The 27,668-nt window shown below is 46.8% G+C and overlaps 2 protein-coding genes and 1 pseudogene across 3 annotated transcripts in view; 1 reads left to right on the forward strand and 2 right to left on the reverse strand.

The window, feature by feature from the left end:
- Positions 1–1,034: 1,034 nt before the first annotated feature.
- LOC136639057 (uncharacterized) lies at positions 1,035–15,270 on the forward strand. The gene is made up of 6 exons (XM_066613084.1): positions 1,035–1,117; positions 1,400–1,862; positions 8,010–8,105; positions 9,418–9,651; positions 12,278–12,300; positions 14,019–15,270. The coding sequence occupies exons 2-6, from the start codon at positions 1,437–1,439 to the stop codon at positions 15,139–15,141; spliced, it is 1,902 nt and encodes a 633-aa protein (XP_066469181.1). The 5' UTR covers positions 1,035–1,117; positions 1,400–1,436; the 3' UTR covers positions 15,142–15,270.
- On the reverse strand, positions 3,965–4,083 carry LOC136643443 (5S ribosomal RNA; annotated as a pseudogene).
- A 3,833-nt stretch (positions 15,271–19,103) lies between the features above and the next one.
- DDR1 (discoidin domain receptor tyrosine kinase 1) overlaps positions 19,104–27,668 on the reverse strand; it is a 61,768-nt gene continuing 53,203 nt past the window's right edge. For both annotated transcript variants that reach the window (XM_066613912.1, XM_066613913.1), the window contains 4 exons: positions 26,570–26,770; positions 25,692–25,926; positions 23,966–24,115; positions 19,104–22,563 (listed from right to left, as the gene is read on the reverse strand). In XM_066613912.1, coding sequence (XP_066470009.1) covers positions 22,423–22,563; positions 23,966–24,115; positions 25,692–25,926; positions 26,570–26,770 — 727 coding nt within the window. In that variant the 3' untranslated portion in view covers positions 19,104–22,422. The remainder of the gene's footprint in view (positions 22,564–23,965; positions 24,116–25,691; positions 25,927–26,569; positions 26,771–27,668) is intronic.

Raw genomic sequence — 27,668 nt, forward strand, 5'->3', positions numbered from 1 at the left:
TTGCCCCTCCACCCATGCTCCAGGCTCTAGTTTGGTTTTTCAAGCGGACGCTTGAAAATTTGCTCAAGTGTTTGTCGGGCACCTTTTTCTGGGTTTTTTTGTTTGATACACTTAAAAGCCTGCTCCAGGAAGCATGGGAAGGGGCTTTGCAAGTGACAAGAGGGCTGGCCAGCGCTTCAGGGCTATGCAGAACTTTAAGACAGGGTGTGTGGCTTTATGATTGGTATAAGTGTTGGCCACCATCAGTGATCCAGCTTCTGCTGCAAACTGGAGAAAAGAATTTGCTCAACCCCAGGGGATTGTGCAAACTTCCAAAATGCAGGGAGTGTACTGCCATATCTGAAGGCTCTGCCATATCTGGAGGCTCATATCTGAAACCATGGGTGGAGGGACGCACCTTGTGAGTTTTTTTTTAATCTTCTTTCTTTACACTGAAACTCTTATTTGCTGTGTCACCTCTTTTTTGTTTCCTTTGTGGCACCGTTGCAAGGCCTGAGAATGGGAAATGAGAACTGGGAGAAATATATGGCTGTATTGGTTTCTTTTACCCATTGAATTCATTTACCATTTCAGGGGGAGACCCTGCTTTCTCCCTTAATGGTCTCTGTACTGCTGTCAAAATGGGGATTGTAAAATCCTCGGCACAAAGATTCCTCTTTTCTGCTCATGTTTCTCTGGAAAGCATGACGTACATTGGCCATGCCATGATAACACAAACATAAAGAAAGAAGTCATTCCCTCATGCACAAGGAGCAGGGGAAGAGCCAGACGAGTGACTCAGTGCAAATCGCTCTGTCCTCTAGTTCAAACAAGTCAAAAGTGTGCTTTCAAAGGAGAGCAGAGCAGAGCAAGGCAGCCTGCAGGCTCTTGCTGGTAAGTTCAGCTTGGTAGACGTGGCAACCAGCAGCCTGTTCTTTGTTTTTGTGCTGATGATGCCCTTCCAGTAGCACATGACCCATTTCCCAGTTGCACTTTGGATCTGTGCTGAGAGGTGTGGCCAGCCCAGCTGCCGAACACTGCCTGTGTGTGAACATTTGGAGCCTGGGCATTGATGGTGAGAAGTCATCAGAAAGAAAGACTTGGTTGGTCAGCTGGCCAAGGGCCTCCAGAACTCTGAGTAAGTGCTTTTGTGGTTTGAGCTTTACACAAACTCTTCTCTTAAATATCTGACCACCATACCCCAGTCCAGTTCCTCCTGGGACTTGGGCAAAGGTGTGGAGCCAGATGCCAAAAGCATTGCTTGTTTGATGCCTGATTGGGACCAAACCACTCCACCCCTTTTCAATTGTTTTTAAGTAAGGCATTTAAATGAAATGTTCGCACTTTTAAAACGTCTGCATTTTATTTTTAATGACATACCGTGGATCTGTTCTGATGTATGTGTTTGTTCACACCATAGGAAGCAGAAGTACAAGCCAAGCTCTAGAGCAGCTGGGATGGCCTCCATCCGGGAAGTGTCCGGCATTGCCGAAGACTTGCTGTGCCCTGTCTGCTTCTCCATCTTCCAGGACCCTCGCATGTTAAGCTGCGGCCACAACTACTGCCTGTCTTGCCTGGAAAGCTGTGTCCCCAAAGGGAAGCAGCAGGGGACGTGCCCCGAGTGCCGAAATCCTTTTCACCTTCACAACGCAGCGCGCAACAGGGTCCTGGCAAATTTGGCAGAGAAGGCCCGGCTCCTCAAGCTGGAGGAGGGGTCCCAGCCTGGTGGGGGTGGGAGCTGGTATTTTTGTGAGGAACATGAGGAGCCACTGAAACTCTTCTGCAGCCAGGATGTGGCCCTTGTCTGTGTGATCTGCCGGGACCTCCCTCAGCATCAGGGCCATAACTTTTTGCCCATCAAGAATGCCGTGAAATGTTATCAGGTAGGAGTTAACAGAGTTAACAGGTATCTGTATCCTCTGGTGACTAGAAGTCAGACTAGAAGTTTATAGGATGGGATAAAGGCTGGGTAGGCTGGATGTTGGAATTACTGAAACTCGGTTTGCACATTCAGGGCCAAGCTATATGTGACTGTGATGGGATCTTTTTTAACATTTGGAAGCAGCAAGTGGAAGGGGGGGGAATCTTTCTGGGGTTGGGTATTAGGAAGGCCACTGACAGCTAGCATTGGGCCTGGGGCAAGATGCCTGACTGGGACCCCCTTCCTAAAATTTCCTGCAAAACAGATATCACTTCATTTTTTTTAAACACATTTTTCACTGACTTCACACAAGCAAGACTGAAACTAAATGAAAGCATTGCTCAGAATGGGATAGTTTCCTTCCTTTGAGTAGTACTATTGTGTTTCTTTTCTTCTACTCAGCAAAGTCCTCTTCATTTGCTTTTTCTGCTTTTAATAATACCCTGGCATCCAAGGACTGGCTTTCATGATCTTCCTCATTACTAGGTGGTGATTTTGAAACAAAGCCCTAATGACATAAACTTGCCTGGCCTTTTTTAAATTTTTCATTTTTTCTTCTCTTCTGTGCTCCAGACTTCTGTTTGTCCTCCATACTGTTAATTCCACATGCAAACTATGCCAAAACACATGTAGACTTGATCTAAGGTCATGTGTCCTAGACACACACTAAACTACAAGAAGGGGTCGAGCTCAGTATTGGAACCCAAGCATTCTGTGTCCTGAACTGGGTGACCTACTCTTGGGGCCTGGTAGTTCTGCTCTGCCGGTGTGAGTTTCACTTTCCCATGTTTGAATTGTACTAATACATGTTGGTGCTTATGGAGAAGTCCTGGGCTGCCAGCTGGGAGGGCCTAGCCCCCTCTGCAAACAGTTGGATTGGCACTTCTGATTTCGGTGATCTGCAGGTGTGCCACGGGAGTTTGAGGGGTCATTTATTAGTAGGGCTGTTGGGGGGTGTGAGTCCCCCACCTGCAGTGTTTGAAAAAGGTTAAAAATTGCTGGCTAGAGGTGTTTGTTTCTGGTAAGATAGGATTGCAGCCTAATGCCCAATCCTGAGCTGCGTGGCTACGGCGGCACGAAAATGGCCACCGCTGCATCCTGCGCACCTAAGGTAGCCACCAGCGGCACCCCGGGAGAAGGGGACTTTTGTCCCTTTCCCTGGGTAAATGGAGTACCCCAAAGGTGGGCAGTGAATCAAGAGACTCTGTGTAAGGCGACGAGCCCTACATGGAGGTTTTGGATCTGGTGGATCAAAGCTTCATAGGTCCTACCTCCCTCCATCTCCGCTCCCTCTCCTGGCACACCTTCCTCCGCCCTCTCCCTGCCTCCCACCTCCCTAACATGTCTCCTGCTCACCCTCTGTTCGCCTCCCCTCTCCACAGAATGCCTCCTGCCCACCTCCCCCCCCACGCCGCTGCTTACCTTTGCTTGGTGGTCCACACGACTGCTGAGCAGCAGAGCTTGGGTACCGGCCCGGCGGTAGCCCGGCACCGAACAGCGCTGGGCTACCACTGGCACTCACCAAGTGGTATGACCCACAAACGTGCCTTGTAGCACATTTGTGACAGTGTGTGTTGGCGGTGAACCAGTGTGCCAAGCCCAGGATTGGGCTCAAAGTCTTACTGAACACAATGAGCTTACTTCTTAGTCAAGTAAATAACGTTTTCAAACACCTCTAGTATAGAGAGATCTGCAAGTAGAACAACTCCCCTACCGGCACCATGATCTAGTGCTCATATTATGAGGGAAAAGATATGGTGGCCTTCATGAAGTTCACAAGTCACATCCCTGACTCTTCCCAATTTTAACCAAATTGTGCACCCCCATAACCTTCTCAAAAAACAGTAGCAAAGGGGCCATACCCCCTCTGCCTCCCTCTTCCCAGGAATTATTGGAGCATTGACTGCTATTAATTGCAAACTTCAGTACAGTAGAGTACAGTAACTTCCCAGTGAAATTCAGTATGGTCCCACTGTATGTTCACAGTGAAGTCTTGAGTTTGGCTCTGTGACATTTCCTCATACAGAAGGTTGGCAACCTTCAGTCTCGAAAGACTATGATATAAGCCTACAGCACCCGGTATTCCCAGGCGGTCTCCCATCCAAGTACTAACCAGGCCTGACCCTGCTTAGCTTCCGAGATCAGACAAGATCGGGCATGTGCAGGGTAACACAATGGTATAACAGGTAAATAGGCCAGTGCTGCTGAAACAAAAAATGCAAGTGCATGGGGAATACGTCTTCATAATGGTCATAATTTGGTCATTTGCCGTTGGACAAATCTATGGTAAGGCCACACCTGGAGTATTGTGTCCAGTTCTGGTCGCTGCATCTCAAAAAAGACATAGTGGAAATGGAAAAGGTGCAAAAGAGAGCGACTAAGATGATTACGGGGCTGGGGCACCTTCTTTATGAGGAAAGGCTACGGCGTTTGGGCCTCTTCAGCCTAGAAAAGAGACGCCTGAGGGGGGACATGATTGAGACATACAAAATTATGCAGGGGGTGGACAGAGTGGATAGAGTGGATAGAGTCTTTACACTCTCACATAACACCAGAACCAGGGGACATCCACTAAAATTGAGTGTTGGGAGAGTTAGGACAGACAAAAGAAAATATTTCTTTACTCAGCGTGTGGTTGGTCTGTGGAACTCCTTGCCGCAGGATGTGGTGATGGCATCTGGCCTGGATGCCTTTAAAAGGGGATTGGACAAGTTTCTGGAGGAAAAATCCATTATGGGGTACAAGCCATGATGTGTATGCGCAACCTCCTGATTTTAGAAATGGGCTATGTCAGAATGCCAGATGCAAGGGAGGGCACCAGGATGAGGTCTCTTGTTATCTGGCGTGCTCCCTGGGGCATTTGGTGGGCCGCTGTGAGATACAGGAAGCTGGACTAGATGGGCCTATGGCCTCATCCAGTGGGGCTTTTCTTATGTTTTTATAATTCGATATGTGGGTGATATACAAGACCAAAGGGCACTTTGAACAGGAACTGGCAGGACAAAGTTCCAAACAACACAGTCCTGGAACGTGCTGGAATCCCTAGCATGTATTCACTGCTGAAACAGAGACGCCTGCGTTGGCTTGGTCATGTCGTGAGAATGGATGATGGCCGGATCCCAAAGGATCTCCTCTATGGAGAACTCGTGCAAGGAAAGCGCCCTACAGGTAGACCACAGCTGCGATACAAGGACATCTGCAAGAGGGATCTGAAGGCCTTAGGAGTGGACCTCAACAGGTGGGAAACCCTGGCCTCTGAGCGGCCCGCTTGGAGGCAGGCTGTGCAGCATGGCCTTTCCCAGTTTGATGAGACACTTGGCCAACAGTCTGAGGCAAAGAGGCAAAGAAGGAAGGCCCATAGCCAGGGAGACAGACCAAGGACAGACTGCACTTACTCCTGGTGTGGAAGGGATTGTCACTCCCGGATTGGCCTTTTCAGCCACACTAGACGCTGTGCCAGAACCACCTTTCAGAGCGCGATACCATAGTCTTTCGAGACTGAAGGTTGCCAATACAATACAGAATGGTTGGTGGAGATTGTGTATGTGCAACCTCCTGATTTTAGCAATGGGCTATGTCAGAATGCCAGATGCAAGGAAGGGCGCCAGAATGTAGGTCTCTTATTGTCTTGTGTGCTCCCTGGGGCAACTGGTGGGCCACTGAGAGATACAGGAAGCTGACTAGATGGGCCTATGGCCTGATCCAGCAGGGTTGTTCTTATGTTATTATGTTCTTATGGCTCTGGTGCAAGAGGGGGGAGCTGTTTAATCCTTTTGTGCCATGCACCTTGCCACAGGGATGATATAAAAGGGAGTGATTTTGGTCAAGAAACCAGCACAGAGCAAATGGATTTAAAAGATTTTCTACAACATTCCCCTGTTCCCCGTGGTAATCTGAGGTGTCCTCTGCCTGTAGTGTTAGATCTGTGGCAGCACCTTCACACGTGTGAGTCCTCACTTGAGGTTGTAGTCATCAAATGATAAATAAAAATTGCCATCCTGTCAAGAAAAACCCATGTAGCATGATCTAAACATATTTACTCAGGAGTCCCTCTGAATTGAGTGTGCTATGTTTCCTAGTAAATATGCTAGTCAGAGAGTCAGGGTGGTGTAGTGGTTTGGGAGGTGGACTCAGACTTGGAAGATCCAGGTTCAAATCCCCCCTTAGCCTCCTTGGGCCAGTCACTTTCTCTCAGCCTCACTACCTCACAGGGTTGTTGTGAGGAAAAAAGGAGGGGAGCAGCCATGTACACCGCCCTGAGCTCTTTGGAGCAAGGGCGGTATAAAAATGTAATTAATAAATAAATAATAATATGCTTAGGATTGCAACATTGACTCGACTACTCCCTACAGATGGACAGAGGGTGTTCCTGGCTGTTATGTGCAGGGTGTTCCTGGCTGTTATGTGCACTGTTGAAGCATGAGTCTCCCCACATGTGAGCTTAACAAGAACATGCTGCAATAGTCCTGCCTGCAGTGGCATTGCTAGGGAAGCGCAGGGGGTGTGGACCACACTGGGAGATGTGCACAGGGGCGTGACATCACTACTGGCCAAAAATTTTTAAATCTTGATATTTTTGAATAATACCATCATGTTATATATCATTTGATGCGTACTTCCATGCAGAATGCAATGAAACAAACCGTGTTGGAATATCACTTCTATCAGAGGTTATAGTAAAAAAAAAAAAATGGGGGCCCGGCAATGATGCATCACCACACCCTCCACCCATGGGAGGATGGGAGGAGGTCCATCATGGGGTGACATGCTGGTCTCCCACACTGGGTGAAGCAAACCCTAGTGACTCCACTGCCTGCCTGCATCTCTTTGCAGCAAAAAACACTGGTCACAGAGAGTGACTCTACCCATGGTCGGCGTTTGTCATTGAGTTGCCAACTCAAACTGAAGCTATTCCTGTATATTTTTTCTCAGTATGTTAGAACAGAGGTTCTCAAACTCTGAGGGAGCTTTACTCCCTCTGTAAGTCTTTGCAGGGCAGGAGCAAGGGCAGAGAAGTGATCCCCAGGGTTGCACCCCGAAGGGTGGGCGAAGGGAGGGTGCTTTCACTTACATTTACGTAGTTGTGAGAATGGATGATGGCCAGATCCCAAAGAATCTCCTCTATGGAGAACTCGTACAAGGAAAGCGCCCTACAGGTAGACCACAGCTGCGATACAAGGACATCTGCAAGAGGGATCTGAAGGCCTTAGGAGTGGACCTCAACAGGTGGGAAACCCTGGCCTCTGAGCGGCCCGCTTGGAGGCAGGCTGTGCAGCATGGCCTTTCCCAGTTTGATGAGACACTTGGCCAACAGTCTGAGGCAAAGAGGCAAAGAAGGAAGGCCCATAGCCAGGGAGACAGACCAAGGACAGACTGCACTTACTCCCGGTGTGGAAGGGATTGTCATTCCCGAATCGGCATTTTCAGCCACACTAGACGCTGTTCCAGAACCACCATTCAGAGCGCGATACCATACTCTTTCGAGACTGAAGGTTGCCAACAGACGTAGTTAGTGCTGCTGGAGGCTGCAGGAGGTGTGGAGAGGCCAACGGAGACATCACAAAGCACTTCCACTTTCCAGGAGGTACTTTGCGATGTCTCCGTTTGAACGTTCCAAGCCTCAGGGACCCTGCAGACGGCTGCACAGGTCTTGCTGCACCTCCTGCAGCCTCCAGCAGCCCTAACTAAGTAAATGTAAGCACAAACACCCCCCCCCCCTTAGAGACACGATTCTGGGGATCGCTTCCCTGCCTCACCTCTTTCCCCTTAAAGGGGCAGGGGAAACTTTACACAAACTGGTGGGTCGTGACCCACCACTTTGAGAACTACTGTGTTAGAGAATGTTGGAAGTTCCTTGAGGGCTAGCAACTCTTGTTTGTCGATGCAACAAAACAATAATGATGGGAGAGGGGTGAGGGCAAGGATATTGCATGTGTGTCAGGAGTGGGCTAGCACGGCCTATTCCCATGAATTTCTGAACAGGGTTACATTTGGAGAGACTTAACTCCTGAACAGGGCTATGAAGCAAGATAAACCAAGGAGGAAGTCATCCTTTTAAAAATTATTTTTGTGTTTCATGGTTTTAAAAATGAATCCTTTGACTGTGCAGGATAAACTGAAGGCCTCTCTGGGTTCCCTGGAAGATGGCGTGAAATGGGCCACCAATAATCAATCTTGCCAACAGGAGGCCATAGAAGAACTGGAGGTAATTTTCAGGAGTAACCAGAGTTGACCAGGTTTGAATGAGTCTGAGGGAGAAAAGCAAAGAAGTGGTTGGCTAGATAAGAGATGGACTAACAGCGGCTGGAAGCAAGTGGAGTAGAGCGGGGTTTCTCTGGTCTTATGATAAGTCTCTTTTTGCCAAGTGCCTCAAAGGCCCTTTGCAGCACACAAGACGTGCCTTTAGAGTTTACTCAGGTCCTGATTGGCTCCCATCTCAGTCTTCCAACTGGCCAGCAGTTCTATATAAATATCTTGGATTAGACCCCATCTAGAATATGTTGTTGGCATCCTCTCACCAGTACAGGTCTGCTTGTCTCTGTAAGCCCTGTGCTTGCCCTCTGTCACAGAATGTCTCCTGAGATAATGAACCCAAGTAATATTTACTAGCCTCACCCCAGAGATCAATATCATGTAAACCAAACTGGCCCAGCCTGGCTCCAGCCTTGCCCATAGCCAGGTGCTGTCAAGTCCACAGATGTTATAGCTCTAGTCTTCCAGCTGGTGCTTATAAGCTGCTTCTGAAGAGCAGGAAGTGATATCAACCTTCCCAGTCTCCTTGCAATCACAAGAGCCCCTGAAACCAAACTAGAATGGGCTAGGGCAGATAAGAGAATCTTTCTGAGGTGTGTGATATGGGGTAGCCCAAGAATATTTTGAGGTGCAAAAGTTTCTAAATGTTTCTCATTCGGGCTTCTCATGCAGTTTGGTGTTGAGAAAGGGAGAAATTTTGTGGCAAATTTTGTTTACCACTATGATACTTCTAAAGGTAGACAGAGATTTAGCCAGTGAATTGGCAACTTGTAATAACTGATAGGCAGCCCAGTCCTGAGCTGCCCATTGCACTAGGACTGCCACGGTGCTGAAATGGCTACCACAGCATCCTGCACGCAACAGGGCAGACGCTGACAGCTCCTCAGGGAAAGGGGACTTTCGTCCCCTTCCCTTGGGTAAGGCAAGTAGCCTCGTAATGGGGCTACTTCTTTCTGCGGCAACCCTTGGGCTGTTGTAGAATCAAGAGCCTCCATGCTGGGCCCACGGCCCGACACAGAGGCTCTGGATGCATTCGGTTGACAACAGACCGGCGGTGGTTCACCAGCACTAGCCCAGCACCGGCCAGCACTGAGCTAACACTGGCGCTAAGGGCTGCAGATGTGCCTTATGGCACATTTGTGACACTCAGATGGAGGACTGGCGGTAAGAGCTCACATTTGGGCTCTGACAGCCAACTGCCCACAAATGAGCAGTCCGCCACAAGAGCAATTCCAGCACCACCTGATTTCTCTGCCCCACTGCAGAGTCTAAGTGAACACCTGTGCGGCTGCATCTTCATTGAGTTTGAGGAGCTGCGAGAAATCCTAAACGAGAGAGAGCAAAGCATGTTGGGAACCGTGAAGCAGATGAAGGGGCTGAACCAGGCAGACATGGAAGAGAAGCTGGAGTATTTAAAAGCGTTTGAGTCATCTCACAGCAAGACCATCTCCAGCATTCGAGCTGCTCTGGAGGAAACAAGTGAATTTGCTTTTCTGAAGGTGAGTCTCGGGGCCAAGCACTTGTTGTGTAAGTATGGAAAATCATTTTAATAAAAAGCAGCCACAGGGCAGGGTGGGGCGAGGGGCTGTTTTTCTGCCAAGATGTGCACCCCATGGCTGCCATTTGCTTTCAAAATGTGCACTTGCAGCAAATAATGGCAAACAGAAAAGAGAATAGAAGTTCCCTAAAAAAAATAGAATAGAAATCTTTTAAAATAAATACCGTAGATACTTGCCTATAGTACCTAAAATTTTTGCCAAGTAATCAAGCTTCAATTATCACTTCGCCTTATCTCCTGGTCAATCAGAGGGCAGAGCCTTTCAGCTCTGAAAAGTTTCACCAACTTTTCACAGACAGGCACCAAGAGATCATTTGTTTCTACAACAACTGGGAAATTCCAGACAAAGTTAACCTTTTATTCTCCTTCCTTCTGCTGCAGCCAGGTTCTGCTTTCCAAATGCTTGCAAAGCAGGTCTGTTTTATTCAGCACCAGGATGGGATCCTTTCCATTTGAAGCAAAGTCCCAGGCTACAATTCAGTGCACCATTACTTAAGAATAACACCCATAGAAAGCAGTGGGTCTACTTCTGAGTAAAAAGGGTTGCAAATATATGCAGCTGCATCTCTCTGCTGTGAATTGAATTGCACACTCTCAGTTATGTGTTATGAGTTATATGTTATATGTAGAGCTTCTGGCTTAACACACCAGACACCTTAAAGGTGGATTTGATTCCTGGTTCTCCTGCAGTGGTTCCCAACCTTTTTCGCTTGCATATCCCTTGGCAGCCCATTTCCATAAACTGTACCCTTCCTATTAGCAAACTGTTTGTAAGTAATAATACAGGCCCTTATCTCCTCTCTATGAAAGCCCAGGCTTCATGTATTCATCACATATTTTCTCTTTTCATCTGTTTGAAGAACAGAAGACTCTGCCATTGCACTGTTTTGCACCAGAAGTGTGCTGAGAAATTCTGGGTGATGGATCACTTTCCATACTATGTTTCAGCTTTTTTACTGTGCTGGTTTTCAATCACTGGTTCAAGATGAATTGATGACCAAAAACTAGCTATTGGTGGGGCTTTCACAGCCAACTATCTACCTCCCTTCCTGCCTTGCTCTTCCTTGCAAGGCATTCTGGAGCATGACCTGCCATTTTCTGCAATATTCCATTCTTTTTCAAGTACCCCTAAAGGTCCTGTTGAGTGTCCCTGGGAGTACATGAATTGGGAACCACTGTTTTACTGGTATGTTGTTTACAGTGCACTTACTCTGATAGTGTTTACAAAAGGTGGTGAAGACCAGAATTCAAAAAGAATAAAAATGTATCTTATGATCTTTTACTACGTTTTTAATAAATTAAGAGACTACAGTTCTTAGGTAACAATTAGTGGTAGGTTATTTTTCAGGATCTGGCCTGGGGTAAAATCAGACAAAACTATAGTCAGACACCCCCCCTAAGTTTAACCCCTGACTTATCCAAGGGACATAGAAAATTCCATGATTGTTGGTTCGAAACCTGCCCTTGACTTATCTGTGGGATTGACTTATAAGCGGGTGTCTGTGGTGCATCCTTTTGATCTTTTAGAAAATGGAATATATATAATATGTATTCATATAATATCCCTAATATCCCTAATAGTGGTCTTCAGATATATAATAGTTATATTTAAAAACACTGTGGTTGGCAGGCCCCAGCTTTGAAAAATAATTTCTCCTTCTGCCTTAAGCAGGAGTGAATGCTTCTTCTCAAGGCCAAATAACATATTCTGTGGGTTGCGAGTACGAATCCCCGACAGCTTTTTATTGTTCAAAAAGCAACCATTGGGGGAGAGTAGGGATTTGGACAGGTCTGTGGGGCTAAGAAGGTCAGCCTTCTCCTCCCTCCCTCCCCCCCCCACCTTTTCCCCAGTTCAAATCCTACCTCCCAGGAGTTGTAGAGGGGAAAACATATAGATATAAATAATATGTGTTCTCTTCTGTGGTTAATAACAACATAAGAGGAGGGGATCTGGGTCAGGGCCACAGCATGAGGGAAAGGGTTAACTCCCCATGTTATGGTCCAAATCTGGGCCCTATGGGGCTTGTTCTATCAAAAAAATGTTAAGAGACTTAGGGCGCAGTCCTAACCAACTTTCCAGCTATGCCAGTGGGGCATGTGCTGCATCCTGCAATTAGGGGGCAGTCACGGAGGCCTCCTCAAAGTAAGAGGATGTTTGTTCCCTTACCTCGGAGCTACATTGCCCTTATGTCACTGCTGGAAAATGGGTTAGGATTGCGGCCACATTCACACATCTTCCATGTATTTTGACGTCCCATCCCTACCCCTGTGCCCCTTACTGCAATTATTTTCTAAAAAATAATACATGCTTCTTTTTCTTCAGAATGACTTTTTTTAATCCATATGCAAATATACACAAATTTCATGGACTGACACCTTGAGTGTTAAAACAGATGAAGTTTTCTTTAATCAAACCTTAGCTGGCCGCTCCCATCTGGTTGCTACATTAGACTTGGATCTTGGATGCTCTCTGCCACTTCATGGTTTAGCTGGGCTTGAACTGTGGGAAGCTGATCTGGCAGGCAGTTTCAGAGATTAACCTCACCTTGTTTCTCTTCCCCCTTCAGGAAGTCAAAGAACTGATGGGACGGTGAGTACCTGCCTTGCTCTCTAAGCTGTATGCAAACAGTGACTCTGATCTCTTGCAGTCATTCCACTCAAGTGAGGGCTTTGAGGGTTACCACAAGCTTGCCGTGAATTCTGATGAGACTGCCACTGACTGCCTAACGCTGTGGGTTGGCCAAGCTCTGATGAGTTTAACAGAGGCGACCACCTGCTTATCAGCAGTTCCATCGTCTCTGTCTACAGTCTTGTGTGTGCATCTTTGTTGTATGCTATTAAGTGTCACTGACGTTCTGCAAGCAGGAAGGATTCAGAGGAGAGAGGCATGCAGTCCCTCTGATACAGTCTTTGTTGCCAACCACTGCTATATTTGGGCGGTTTTTCATTTCTGCTGTTACCGTATTTTTTGCATAAGACGCACCTGACCATAAGACGCACCTAGTTTTTAGAGGAGGAAAACTTACTTTTAAAGTAAGCCTGCCCTCCCCCTGTGGTGCCTGTGCAAATGAGGACCTTGCCCCTGGTGCGGACCTTGCCCCCAGTAACAGCCCAATCCTATGTGCTCTTTGCACTGGCCGATGGCCCCAGCGCTGGCTGCTGAAAAACAACTGTAAAGTGTGCTGCTGGAGTGTGGGCAGGATGGTTGGAGTCTTTCTACATCTGGTGGAGGAGAGCTGGCTACCCACTGGAGCAAGTCAGAATCCTGGGGGGAAAATACCCCACTGCCAACAGCTCAAGAACCAGGCTAACTCTAATACCAATGCAATAGAAAATAAAAACCCACATGAAACAGTTTCATGACATTCCCCCCTGGATTCCAATTTTTCTTCCTTGGAGAGCCAGCATAGATGCTGTTGCTCTCAGAAAAGAATAAGGGGAATCTGGTGGGGGGGGGGGGTGTCATGCAAGGAGTTGGAGGGAAGTGGAGAAGGGTTGAATGGGGCAGGAACAGGGCAGTGACGCCAAATCCTGACCCCCTTCCAGGACCTGATCTGCCTGCATGGGTCAACTTGGACTTCTGACAGCGATTGAGCTTGTGGAGGCCCAAGTTGACCCGATACTGGCTGCTGGGGCTAAGTGGGGGGGGGAGGGGGCTGGGCTAATGTTCCCTTACCCTGAGGAGGTCTCTAGTAACCATAACTCCCCTGTGGGATACAGCAGTAGCCATGCCAGTGTTGTTGCATTGCCATGCAGGGAATTCAGTAGGATTAGGTTCTAAGTAATAGAGCTTACTTCTATGTAGACATGCCCAGGCATGTGCTGCCACACTGCCCCATATCTGATTCCCAGAGTGAGGTATCCTTCCTTGCACCTCACAAGGTGTCTTCAGTTCCCTCTGCTTTTCTGTTTCAAAACTTCTGGCTCTGCACACACATACCTTGCATCAGCCCCTCCCTCTTTCTGGGAGGGGTGTGAGGTCATTGTTCATAATCTAAGTATTTCCTGCAATTAGTTCCCATTGAGAGGCCATTCTGGCCTGGCAAAGGAATGGCTGTCTGCTAGTCTTCTATGTGTTATATTTCTCCTTGTCTATACTCTCTACTTACCTTTTTCCTAGATTCCTGTAAGGTGTATGCAGTTACCCTTTGCCCCTCTAATCAGACCAATAAGCCTATGATAAAGTCTCAAGGCTTGTTTCCAGCCCTGCTACTCCAACATTTTTAAATGGAAATACCGGAAGAGTAACCGGGAAATTTTTTACGTGCCAAGTTTATGCAAGCATGGTCTCTTTTCTCCTCCTTTCAGAATCCAGGATCGTCTAAGTGAAAGGAAGGAAGAAACAGGAAGTGAAGTGGATGAGGATGTCAGGGGGGGCAAAGAAAGTGAAGAGAAAGACCATGGAAGTGACGAGATCAATGAAAATCAGGAAGACGGCAAGGGAAATGAAGCCACCAGTGAAGAAGAGGAAGCTTACAGAGAGCCTCAGAACACTGAAGAAGATGCATATGAAGACATTGTACCTGTGGATCCATCTCTTGGGCACCTGGAAGAACTGCTGTGTTTTGAGACCTGGAAAGAAATGCTGAAAAGCATCAGTATTGAGGAGGCCTATGCCTCAGAATCATACTATAGCTCTTCACCACCACCAGAAGAAGAAGATATACTTCAGCCTGGAGGCAATAACGTTTCTGTGGAGGTTGAAGAAGAAGCTCGGGCAAAGTTGATTTCTGCCACAGAAACTGGCACCTTGATACCAGAAGAGAGTTCCTTTGACAAACAGACGTCTTTGCCAAACAACCGTTCAAACCTAGGTGCTCCCATGGGAGGAGCCCCCTATATTCCACCACCCATACCCTGCATATCCAACTTCCAAGTGCCTGTCTTTCAACAATTCCCCCATTACAATTCAGTGCATGGATGGGGCCCCCCACGTAGGTGGACACCTCATCCCAAACAGGGTCCTGGCATGTTACGAGGTAGGGGAATGACACATAGGCAGCCCCATCACTTCAACTGGGGTCAAGGCAGAGGATATTCAACTCTTCAGATGTCCCAACCTTGTGGAGGCAACTTCGTGAGTCACAAAATTTGGAGCCCTCCCAGAAATGAGTCACCCAAAGCCAAAGAGGCTCATGCTGTGGGGCAGAGAGGGGGCTGGTCAAATAAGCCAAAAACTCAATCCAATGGGGGCAGTAATTCAAGCCAAAATGGAGGGGGATCTGCAAAGAAAGAGCCACCCAAACCCTGGGAGACTCATGCCTCAAGGCAAGGAGGTTCAGGACAAGGGTCTACAAAGAAACCTCCAGCACCCCACAATGGGGCTAAAGTCCCTTCAGTAAGCAGAGGGTCTCAGAGTAGACCCCACCATGGAGGAGGGCGTGGGCGTGGTCATGGCTCTAGTTCTGCAAAAGGCCCGCGGAACAAATAACTGCTTCCTAACCCATTGCCTTCAGAAGTGACTGTGTTGGAATGCTGAGGGAAGGTTCTTTCTGGAATTTGACTGAAGGGGATGAAGTAAGTGTTGAGAGACCTGACTTCACAGCTCCATTTTGAGACCTGGACTATGTGACATGGTCATTATGGTCTCTCACCCTCCATTAGAAGGGATTCAGTGTTTAGATTGAGTCAAAGGTTTTGACTGGAAACAATCATTAGTCAGGCAGATTTTTTTTGAAAAAAGTACTTATTTTTAAACCAGAGATCAGTGCCAACCTGGAAAAGGGATGCTTCTCTCACTGAGGTGGTCTTGTATCATCTACATCAGAGGCAGGCAATCTATGGCCCATAGGCCAAATCGACCCTGCCACCAAAAAGCATCCAGCCTGTAGTCTCAAAAAGATACATCCATCTGACCCACAGTGGTCCTAAAAAAATAAATTCAAGTTTGTAATTCTCTGTAAGGGTAAGCAAACCAAGGACAGAAGCTTCCTTTGAGCGTCATTCTCTGTCTGGGCATGTGTCTCTCCAGACCGTGCCCACCTCTATTTTCCTTGCTTTATGGCCAGGGTGACAAGAGGTCCTCTTTTTCCAAGACATCTCCTCTTTTTTAACCTTGTGTCCTGGAAAAGAACTTAAATGTCCTCCATTTCCTTAGTGAGCCCCTGCAGGCAGCACATAGACTTCTTGTAATTCATCAATTATATGTAATAAATTATATGCAGGGTAGGAGGTCTGGTCTAGAGGGTAGAGCCTCCATTAGCCCAAAGATAAACATCAGAAGGTTGCCAGTTCGAGGACACCGACAGCTCCCTGAACGGCTGAGAATGGCAAGATCTTGAAGCAGCTGACAAGCTGAGCTGAGTGATTCTACCTGCTCTTGGTGTGAGCAAGAAGCTCACACCAAGAAGCTGCTGCCCTCCATGTGAGAGATGGAGCTGCTTGCCAGCCTGCGTGGGAGAACTGGAGGCCAGAAGTGAGACCAAACCAGGAAGATCCATCTGAAATGTGGCTGGTTCTTGAAAGAGAGAACCTCTGTGATTGTAAAAATCCTCTTGAGGGATTTAGATATGCCTGCCCATGTGAACTGCCTTGAATATAGTCAGAGGAGTAATCCAATGACCAGAAAGGCGATATATAAATACTGAATTATTATTATTATTATATGCAATATATTTTTACATCTAATAATAAGCAATATAGAGCTTAAATTAATCACATAAAATAAATATATGAGTGTTCAACTTTTATTTTGTCATGTCTTACATTTTTCTTGGATGTCCTAGATTTTGGGGTACCTTGTCCTCTTTTGCGGTTATGACAGCTGGTCACCCTGTATACGGCTTAATCAGGAGGTCTGCACGTGCTTACCAAACATGCAAGCATTCTTACTATTGACAGACCCAATGTTTGGCCCCTATGCAGGTTGCCAATCTACATGTACATGATGTGTACATCAAAACCCACAGATAATGTGCTTTTGCTTCAGGATGGTTGTTTTTTATTCCTGTGCATACTTCTTTAATAAAGTGATTAATTACAGGTAATCAAAGCTCATATGATTAATCAACTAAGGCTTCTCTAATGGGGCATTGGCATCATCAGTTACCCATTTGGAAAAATGAGAAGAGTGATGACCAACAGAGAACATCCTGCAACCTGCCGAAAACCATTTGGGTTTGTTATACTGTCCTTGCAAAGCTGAGGAAATTTGGTTGACATGCCAAATTTTGGAGGTTAAAAATTTACTGGTTAACACACTCCCCCCCCCCCCACACACACACACTGCTTGGTTGACAAGCCCCAGTGAATGCTGGCAGTCGTAAGGGCCCAATCCTGTAGCTATCCTGTGTTGCCAGGGTTTGTGTTCTGGCAGCGCGGAGTGCTTTCCAGCAGTGCAAAAGCTCGGCTGCTGTCATGTCCTGCAACAAATGGGCAGTGGCAGGGTGGTACAGCAATGGCTCCAGAGTACTCCATTGGAGGGGGAGGGTTGCAGCAACAGTGACTTGCACCAGATCTTATCCCCTCTTTTTGAATCCCCCCCACCCGTTTTCTCAGACTCTCCCCAGCAAAATGGTTGGCTTGGGTCTGAAGAGATGCATAGGTGATCCAGCAGCCTACTAGGGCAAGTAAGTAAAATATTTTTAGTTACCTCCTGCAGGTTATCCGATTGCCCCACCCCAGCATGCAGCACAGCTTCTGTCGGTGTGGCTGCATGCCATAACATGGTGGGCAATTGATTGTGCAATCAGGCCTGTGTAGGTACCGCAATTCCTTTCAAACAGAGAAAACACACAAAATGTTCTACTGCATAATTCTGTTTTTTAAAATTTCTCTGTCTCCTGATTGTAAAAATTATGCTTTAATGTGTGATAGCCAATGCCTTATCAAATCTACGCTAGGATTTCCCATGGCCAGAGAAGGTCTTACCTTTCGCCATGACTAGTTCATACAAAATAAATTTTGCAAAATAGGTTATTCACATTTATATCATAATGGAGCTTCTCTTACTTTTTTGTGCAGACTTTACATAGCCCTATTAAATAAAATTGTTGTCTGCAAACCACACACACATTATCTCTCTCTCTCTCTCTCACACTCTCACACACACACACACACACACACACACACACACACACACACACACTGAATTGATTGCAACAATGTGGTGGCACATAATGTTTATGCCTGTTTTAATTGCTTAGGGAGAATACAAGACCTCCCAGTTTTTTTATGTGGTACTTGGGTGTGCATTGCCTACTGTGTAATTTATCTTTCAGTGAGCCAGTTATGCTGAGATAGGAAGCCCTGGGCATTCATTTCATCTCTGATTTCTTTGTGGAGTGACTCAGAAATTGAAATGGATGGAAAGAGAGTTGTTAACAAGCCCTGGGCAAAACTGGGGTTTTAACATGCTTCCCTTTCACTCTAGTATATGATCATACAAGCAAGAGCAAAGCCATCAACTTTGGGTGTTGGCTGTTGTCTAGGTTGGCGTTCATATGTACACACACATATTTAACAGTAGTGTTTTAAAAAAACTCAGCCATTATAGTAACTAAGCCAGAATATCAGACTCTCTTCTATCTTGGCCACAGAATAGGTGTGACTTGGGCCATTATTGTTGGGGGTGGGAGGGAATGTTGCATCAAACTGGCAACTCAAGCTGGGAAGTTTCAGATACCTGCTCTGCTCCTTTTGTTACCCACTTAAGAACTAGAGCAGGGGTTCCTAACCTTTTTATAATTACAGACCCCCAATGGATTGTCCAGTATGTCCCCATCCAACCTTTTGCCAGCCATCACCAGTCCTACTAGGTAGCTTCAAAAGAATCTCAGGGCCTAGTCCTATCCAACTTTGTGGTTGGCTGCTTTCCAGTGCCAATGCATTGCATCCTGCAGTGGGAGCGCAGCCACAAAAGCCTCTTATAAGTACGCTAATGTTTGCTCCCTTACCTTGGGACTGTATTGCGGCTGCATCGGCACTGGAAAGTTGGATAGGATTGGGCCTCAGTTCCAGGCAACCTGAATAATCCTCTTAGCACAAAAGGTAATTAGGATAGATGGGTTTAACAAAAAGGAAGTGCCCAAACTTCACATCAGTTTCACTGCTACATGTATTAACCATTTATCTCTCTCTACCTGAATGTAAACATGTGGTGAAGTTGTAGCAGCTTGCAAGTATCAGTGCGGAAGTTGGTTGATCTACTCCTGAACTTGCATGGTAAGACATTCTCCTCCCTTTATTTTTTATGCTGTATGCCCTGCTGGAGCAGCTGCAGATAACAACGGCCTTGAAGATGACCCTGAATGGATGCATAGAGATGAACACTGCCCGATGCCGTTACCCCATTAAATTTCACTTTTCATGGCTATGTGACAAGGTGGCTCATGCTGCACCTCTTTTCCACCCCATTCCCCATCCACCCAATTGAAAGGCTGACTCATGCAGGAGTATTGTACAAAATGCAAAGCACTTTATTCACCATGTAAATGGAAAAGACTAAAAAAAAACCCCAAACATCTATATATTAGTGTAAAAAATCTGTCTATTTTTCTCTGCTCTTCAAATATGTACACATCTCGATACACAATACATACAAACAAAAACAAAGAGCTACAAGAAAGAAACATGAAAAAAGCTTCTGGCAGGGTAGGAAACAGGGAAGCAATTACGAAAAAGGATTGTGCCGTTGAAACAGAAATATACATGTGGTTAAAATGAGTCATTGCATGCCTCTACAAAGACTCCAAAAATTAGACTGCCCCAATTAAGCTAATGGCAAGTCAGGAAAAAGCTTACAACCCTGTGCACACTTACTCAGAAGAAAGCCCCATTGAACTTAGTGGAATTTACTTCTGAGTAAACATGCATGGGCTATACATTGTGCTGGTGTTCAATATCTCATCATATATACTCTGAATTCTTTTATGATCAGTGCCTGCCAGAAGTGGAAACACAATGGATAAAATGTCCCAGTGATTTCAAGACCGTTTGAATGACATGTTTTCAGAAAACCATGCCCTCTTCCAATCCCTAACGACCCCAACCCTCCACAAATGGCTGTCTACAGCTTTCATTTAAACAAATCTTACATTGTAAAAGATGCTTGACAAAAATCAGACTGCTTTCAGTCAATAGAAATGATGGGTTTTTGTGGGGGATTTTTTGCTTGAACTGAAAAAGACACTTGGAAGGAATCAATATTTTTCCCTTCTCCCCACCAAACAAGGTCTTTTTATTGGCAAGGCTTATTGCATTGTCTGTCTATGTGGAATTACCTTTGTGAGCCTGTTCCAGCACAGATCAAGGTGCAGACTTGCGTGTGTGTATGTGGGATACATTCTTGGGGCACCTTCAAGATGCATACACAAAACAAAACAACAACATCAACAAACAAGCAGCCCAGATAAAAATGCTTCTGGTGGTTTTGAGCAATGCATCCCTTCCCTGCAGTTTTGTACAGTGCAGTATCTACAATCTTATCACCTCAAGTCTCCAGGAAAAAGGAAAACTAGTTTACAAAGAACAGGGCAGGTCCCCAGCTGGTGTGAATCTGTGGCAGCTCAGATATTAATGGTGTGAAGGCAATACAGTGGGTGGCCAGGTGGCCCTTCTGAAAATCCACTGTTAAAAAAAAATTAGGGTGATCACAACTGGTTCAAGTCTATTCCATGCCATGCGAATCTTCCTAGGCTGGTGTCCTGTCTCTTTTCTTGTCAAGTGGAATAGGTATCCCCACGCCCCTGGCCCAAGAGAGCAAACAGGCTGGCAGATCCAGTACTACAATGAATTTATGAAGTATCTTTGAAAACATGTCTTGCAGCGTCTCCAAACATCCAGTGCTTAGTTAATCCCAGTGTACTCAGACCAGAGGGTCCTACTTGTTTGGCCAGTGTTAGTCCAGTTGCCATGAAATTTAAAGGCAGAAATGCGATCCCTAATAGGAGTTCATCAAAGGCTCAAGGTGTGTTCAATCATCCCCCTCGGCACATTCTCATGGGGGGGGTGGCAGTAGGAGGGGAAAACAGAATAGAAACAAATGAAACAGAGCCAGAGTTCTCAGAAATGGTGAGCCTCTATAAAACAAGGACAAAAGACTAAGATGTGCACTGCTAACACCCCCACACAGATATCCCAAATGTCACTGAGACATATTTATTGTCTCTTCTTGATCTTAGCCCAGCACCTGTTCCCCAGCAAAGCATCTATAAATCTTTGCACACACTCATGGTCCATGCAGTCTACTCCTGTGGGCAAAGGTCTGTGAACTGGAGCACTAGTTCAACATCAGTGTCTGCAGAGAAATGGAACAGGGCATCTCTGTTCCACCAAGTACATAATAGAAACTAAATAGCAGTTCCTCCCAAATCAGGCTGGGATGATGAGGGCAAGCAAGGAAGGAATTGCATCTCACAGTCACGCAAGGTGAATCCATGCATGTTCTCTGACACAGCATTCAGCCCACCCATCTCAGCTGCTGAAGCATCCATCTGATTCCTCGGTCTTCCCAGGAATTTTATATCTTTTCCCCTTCGAACTGTTGTACACCCCTTAAGAGGCAGGGATGCCCTACAGATTGAGAATCATTGGCTTTGGAGTGTCAGAGAGGGCACATGAAACTGCCTTCACATATCAGACTCTGGTCCATCTAGTGCAACTCTGTGAACTCCAACCAGCAGTGGCTCTCCAAGGCCTTAGACTGGTGCCTTTCCCATCTCTACCTGGTCTGAACTTGGGAACTTCTGCATGTGCTGCACCACAAGATAAAATGAAATCAGGGCATTGGCTCATTGGCCCCAACAAGATTCAAAACATTTCACGTATAATGACCTTAACGGCAGTTAAGAGGATTAGAGAGATCATGTAAGGTCATAATTTAGGTCATTATCATCATCACCTCAATATTGCAGGTGCTAGTCTGAGACAGCAAGAAAAGTGATTTGCCCAAGGCTACCCATTGAGTTCATGACCAAGGCAAGATCTGAACTATGCACTTCCATGCTCACACTCTACTTGGCCACTATATGCCACCAGTTCTCATATCAGCAGATACATGGCTACTAGTATTGAACTGATGAGAAGGAGGCAATTCCATCTGCTGAACCGACCGGAACATACATTATATCTGGTTTAGCACTGGAGGAACGAGACCAGAGAGAGAGTTCTTGGATACCACCTTGCAACCACCCCAGCTCCCTTAAAGAGGCTCAACTCAAAGTTTGAGAACTTGGAGATGAGAGGAGGAAGGAAATTATGGGATGGATACATGGGGGAAAAAAAGAAATCAAATACATACAGGACATATATATGGAAAGAATATGGAGGAAGGAGTGAGTGTGTGTGTATATCAATGAATGAAGTGACAACTGAACGTGGGTATTGGCGATGTTGGTGTGTTTAGGTTAAGGCAGACTGGACAGGATTGGAAGAAAATTAGGTATAGGTGAAGACAGATAGGCTTGAAAACAGGGAAGGGGGGAATGTGTTGGAGAGGTATCCCTGTATGGCAGTTCTGGATCAATAGATGAAAGGATCAAGTAAGAGATGGATGATAGATAGACAGAAGAGGGTGTGGGAAGAGAGGATAGAGAATGACAGATTTGGGAGTGACTGGAAAGTGATGGGTGGACAAAGGCCCCTCTCCCACAGCCAGCCCAGGAGAGCAGATCCTTGAACACAGTAACCCCTCAGCTACACCCTGCTCCCCAGAAGTCTCTGTGGCACTGCCCAACTCCTTGGTGTCACCTCCACTGGCCAGGGGCAGCTTGGTTCACACCATGTTGAGAGCATCCTCTGCCAGGAAGCGATGCAGGTGCTGGAAAGATGGGCGGTCCTTGGCCTCTCGCACCCAGCATCTGAGCATTATCTCATAGACGGCCAACGGGCAGGCAGGAGGACGGGAGAGATAGACCTGCCAGAAGAAAGGAGAGGAACTGTTAGATTTTGCCAGCTCTTCATCTCAGCAGCAGAACATATGAGGACTTCACCCATACACCTCTTTTCAAAGGCAGGGCTCTACCCTGGAACACATAAAGGAAGCATTTCTTCATTAATTGAAGGAATTTCTTTACAAATGATGCAGTGAAGATCCCTCTAAGGCAGTGGTTCTCACACGTTTAGCACTGGGACCCAGCGATTAGAATGAGTGCTTTTAGAATGAGAATCTGTCAGGACCCACCAGAAATGATGTCATGGCTGGAAGTGACGTCATCAAACATAAAACTTTTTAACTATCCTAGGATGCAATCCTACCCACACTTACCCAGGAGTAAGTCCCATTGACTATCATTGTAAAAAAGAATATACATAGTAGCTTGTTGAAAGTATGGGTCTATAACATTTCCTCAAATGCAATCACATTCCATGCCAGCATCAAGTCTAATATATTAAAAATAAAATATTGAAATGAATGGGGACCCACCTAGTGGGTCCCGACCCACAGTCTGAGAAACAGGTGCTCTAAGGTGTGTTGCGGTATGGCCACGCACTTCCCAGTCAAGCTCCATGCAGCACGGAGCATGACAATCCAGAAGTATGGCGACGACATGAAGATGTCAACACCAAACGTCCAGAGGCAGAGTCACAAGGTTCACCATGTAGCTGCTGGAAGGGTCCCTTTAAAGGGACTTGCTGGTGATGATGAATACTGGTTTAGATGGCTTTTTAAAAGGACTGGGATAAATCTGCCAAAAGCTGGCACCATTTAGTTAGCTGATTTATCTTTGTATACCACTTTGTGAACTTGTTTTGTTGAAAAATGGTATATAAATATTGAACATGGAGGCTTTGAATATGGAGGCTTCATTCTTAGCCACTGTGGTATTAATAATAATAAATACCAGAGTGGCTAAGAATGAAGCCTCCATGTTCAAAGGCAGTAGGTCACCAGTAGATCATCAAATCAGTATGACAGACAGCCAATAGGGGATGGCCATCTCCATCCTGTCCAACCTGTGAACATCTTAGTGGCATCTGGCTGGGAAACAGTGTGCTGAGCTAGATGGATCCAGCAACAGCCAGGCATATCTTAGATTCTTCAGCAAGACAGATGGCAGGTCTGAAATGGCTCCATCAGATCTATACCATGCACAACACCTGCCCACACCCGCCAAACACCCAAGTTATGCAATGGCCTGCCAGGTACTTGGTGCCACCCATTTTTGCACTTGGGCAGACAGCCAAAGCAAGATATTAACCGAGACCTCAGTGAGTAGTTTGATAAGGGGAAAGTCCATCTCCCTGAAGAGAAATATCCATCCTCAGATTAGCTGTGAGCCAGAACATCACTCCTCCTCGTGCTCCTTTGCTGTTACCTGCTTTCCCTGGTGCCGAAAGAATTCGCCAGCATTCTCAATGACGGATTCATCGGTGAGCTGGCTATAAGGCTGTTCCTGGCACAGCATAAGCACCTCCCACAGCGTGACGCCAAACGCCCAGACATCGCTGGCTGTGGTGAACTTACCCTGAAGAGATACAGAGCACAAGTGTGACTGTAAGCATACAACAGTCTGTAAAGCAGGCAACCTCACCACCTCCTCTCACTCCTGGTCCCCAGGCTAGGTGGCATCCACAAACTCAAGCTTTTACCCTGCACAAATGCTTTATTTTTCTATTATAGTATGCTCTTCCTCCAATGATCTCAGTGTGGCATAATACTAGAACCAGGGGACATTCACTAAAATTGAGTGTTGGGCGGGTTAAGACAGACAAAAAGAAATATTTCTTTACTCAGCGTGTGGTCGGTCTGTGGAACTCCTTGCCACAGGATGTGGTGCTGGCGTCTAGCCTAGACACCTTTAAAAGGGGATTGGACCAGTTTCTGGAGGAAAAATTCATTACGGGGTACAAGCCATGATGTGTATGCGCAACCTCCTGATTTTAGAAATGGGTTATGTCAGAATGCCAGATGCAAGGGAGGGCACCAGGATGAGGTCTCTTGCTATCTGGTGTGCTCCCTGGGGCATTTGGTGGGCCGCTGTGAGATACAGGAAGCTGGACTAGATGGGCCAATGGCCTGCTCCAGTGGGGCTGTTCTTATGTTCTTATGTAAAGGTCAGTCTGGATGTGAGGGCTAGAGGACTGTGTTCCATTAACAGGAAGGGGCTTCAGCAAAGGTGCTTTGGAGACATTGTATGAGGTTTTGTGGGGCAGGAAAGAAAAACCAAAGGAGGTGGGAGTGGGAAATGGGCTGAATATTGGTTTGATTGCACTTGCACTGATCCAGCGGGCTGTTCTTATGTGGCACAGATGATGTTTCCTTATGTTTTATCTTCATAACAACCCTGTGAGGTAGGTTAGAGAGACAGTAATGGTACAGAGGTATTTGCATTGTGGACAGTTGTGTCAAATGCATCCCGTTCATTGGCATCCCTGGACATTCGCGTCTGGGCTATTTGCGTCCCACTATAACTGGGCAACAAACCCCATGTTATATAATAAGCCTCTTATCCCACCCCTAACTGCACCTTTGCATTAAAAAAATACATTTAATAGAAATATGCAAGCATTGGGACACAAATGTCCGGGGCACAAAAAGAAGGGATATAAATGTCCAGTACTGGGACAGATTTGATGGGACACAGTTGTCCAGGATGCAATGGTCCTGTCACTGATAATGACTAGTCTAAGATCACTCAATAGGCATCAGGACTATTGTAACCTGAGTCTTTTCAATTCGAGGTTAATGCTGTCACCATCACACCACAATGGCTGCCCAATGTTTTATAGTGTATTCCATAGAACTGAGCAAAAAGGACAACACGGTAGCGGATGAAAAATTGTTTCCTTAGGATCTCAGCTTCCATTATACATAAAGTCAAGTTCCTAGTCCTTGTTACTACAAAGATACACTTGAAAGTGAGTGAGCAATGCCTGCTGAAATCTCATATGCTGGAGAGATGGCTAACGAAGACTTTCAGTGTTTGGGAGTGGAGCTTCCGTAAGCTAGCCCTGCCCATGATCTACCAAAACCAGAATTATGCAAAACTGCAGAATAAATCCACAGCCCTGATCATGACAGTCGCAGCTGTTTGCTCTCACCATGAGGATGCACTCCCAGGCCATCCAACGTATGGGCAGCACTGCCCGACCCTGGATGCGATAATAGTCCCCAGCGTACAAGTTTCGACTCATGCCAAAGTCGGCAATCTTGATGGTGAACCCTTCCCCCACCAGGCAGTTTCTTGTAGCCAGGTCCCGGTGCACAAAGTTGAGAGAAGCAAGGAAGGCCATTCCTGACGCAATCTGGGCCCCAACATGGATCAGGACAGGGTAGCTGAGTTAGCAAGGAGAAAGAGAAGACGACATGTTAGAAACTTCCCTAAGATGCTCTCATGGAAGAACTGCAATATTCCCATCAGACACTGGGGTGGTCAGGCCAGCACTAGTGCACCACTAACGCTGAGCCCATCATTAGTTGGTGCTGGGCCTCATTGCCAGGCAATAGCAGCCAAGAGCTCTCAGTGGTAAGGACAGCTATTTGCCAGGGCAGCCAGTGATGGGGGGGGAGGGCGGGAAGGGGGCAGAACTGGGCAAGGGGAGGGGAGTTTCAGGCCCCAGAGAGGAGCAGAGATGGAGGTAGGCTCTGCTGCCGTATCCTGACCCCCTTCCTGGGCAGGGAAACCCAACACAGGTCTCCTTGCTTCTGCACCAGCTCAATAACTGGCACCAATCCAAGGAGACTCATTGGGGCCACCTGGGTGTTAGATGGGATAAGGGAACGTTTTGTTTCCTTACCCTCAGGAGATCTGGCACTGCTTCCCTGCCCCATAGGATACAGCAGTAGCCCTTATGGTGCCCACAAAAAAGGCCTGTCTTTATGGTGTACCCTTATTTATGTGAGAATATATATCTCTCTCCCCCCCCCCCCAATTAGTTCCAGCCGTAGCTACAAAGTGTAGAAGGCCCAAGGCTAGCACCTGATGGTCGGCTTTCCACTGGGGCTGCCACCCAGCTTGTCTTCCAGCTCATGCCCACTGAGGAACTGGTTGAGGTCACCGTTCTCCATGTACTCCGTGATCATGCATAGTGGGTCATCCTGCACGCACACACCCAGCAGCCTCACAATGTTGGAGTCCTTCAGGCGAGACATGATCTTCACTTCCTTCAGGAAGTCATTCCTTTATGGGCAGCAGAGAACACACAGACAGGGAGATGAGGACTCTTTGACCTCAGCAGAAGAATTCTGCCCCCAGCATGCATTTGCTTCTTCCTCATTATGAGGTAGGTCTGCAGCCCATCTGTCCCCACTATTGCGTAGCATTTTGAAGAAAAATTGCACCATTACCCTTTCAGGTCCACATTATTCTAGAGTTTGCAAATTTGCACATAAGCCCAGGATTATATGTATAAGCACAACTAAAATAATAAAAAATATTTGGCACTAACAGAAGCTGTATTCAGGAACGGGTAAAAATTAGGCAATTTATGAAAGCTGCTCTTGCAAAACTGCTATGGGAGTACTTCCTGTGGTTGCTCAGCAACCGCAATGTGTTCCACCCATTTTATCTCCCTTGGCTTCGGCAGAGCAGAGGAATGTATAGTCCAGCTGTTGGGGTGACTCCAGCTGTTGGGTCCCTTCCCAAGGGCAAAAACCCCATATTCACATTAGCCCCAAGGGGAGGAAAAAGGGCTCCAAAAGGGCTGAGGAAAGCAAGGGTGGGGGCTGCAGGTGGGTGGAATGATTGGTGCCCATCCTCTTCCTTGGGAAAGAGGTGCTGAGGGGACAGGGAAGCCAGAGAGAGGCAGTCCAAGGGCTGGGGAAGTGGCACGCCGTCAGTGCGATGCAAGAGAGAGGCCTGAAAACTGCCCCTGTGACACATGGATATCCACCACCCTAGGCCCAGAGAGCCCCGTGCTCAGCTGCCCCATCTCCCAGGAGCACAGTATGCACTGGGGACCCGCCTCCTAACAGCCGGCCTGGAGAAGCCACGATCCGGGTTCTGATGACTCCAGCTGTTGGGTCCCTTCCCAAGGGCAAAAATCCCATATTCACATTAGCCCCAACCAGAAGTAAGG

The sequence above is a fragment of the Tiliqua scincoides genome, chromosome 2 (genome assembly GCF_035046505.1).
Source record: "Tiliqua scincoides isolate rTilSci1 chromosome 2, rTilSci1.hap2, whole genome shotgun sequence".
Taxonomy (NCBI): domain Eukaryota; kingdom Metazoa; phylum Chordata; class Lepidosauria; order Squamata; family Scincidae; genus Tiliqua; species Tiliqua scincoides.

What these genes read in the sequence shown, in the direction of transcription:
- LOC136639057 (XM_066613084.1), top strand. Translation starts at nt 1,437, where the DNA reads ATGGCCTCCATCCGGGAAGTGTCCGGCATTGCCGAAGACTTGCTGTGC. An exon ending in AGGCCATAGAAGAACTGGAG is followed by an intron (nt 8,106 to 9,417) that starts GTAATTTTCAGG and finishes GCCCCACTGCAG; the next exon opens with AGTCTAAGTGAACACCTGTG. An exon ending in GTCAAAGAACTGATGGGACG is followed by an intron (nt 12,301 to 14,018) that starts GTGAGTACCTGC and finishes TCCTCCTTTCAG; the next exon opens with AATCCAGGATCGTCTAAGTG.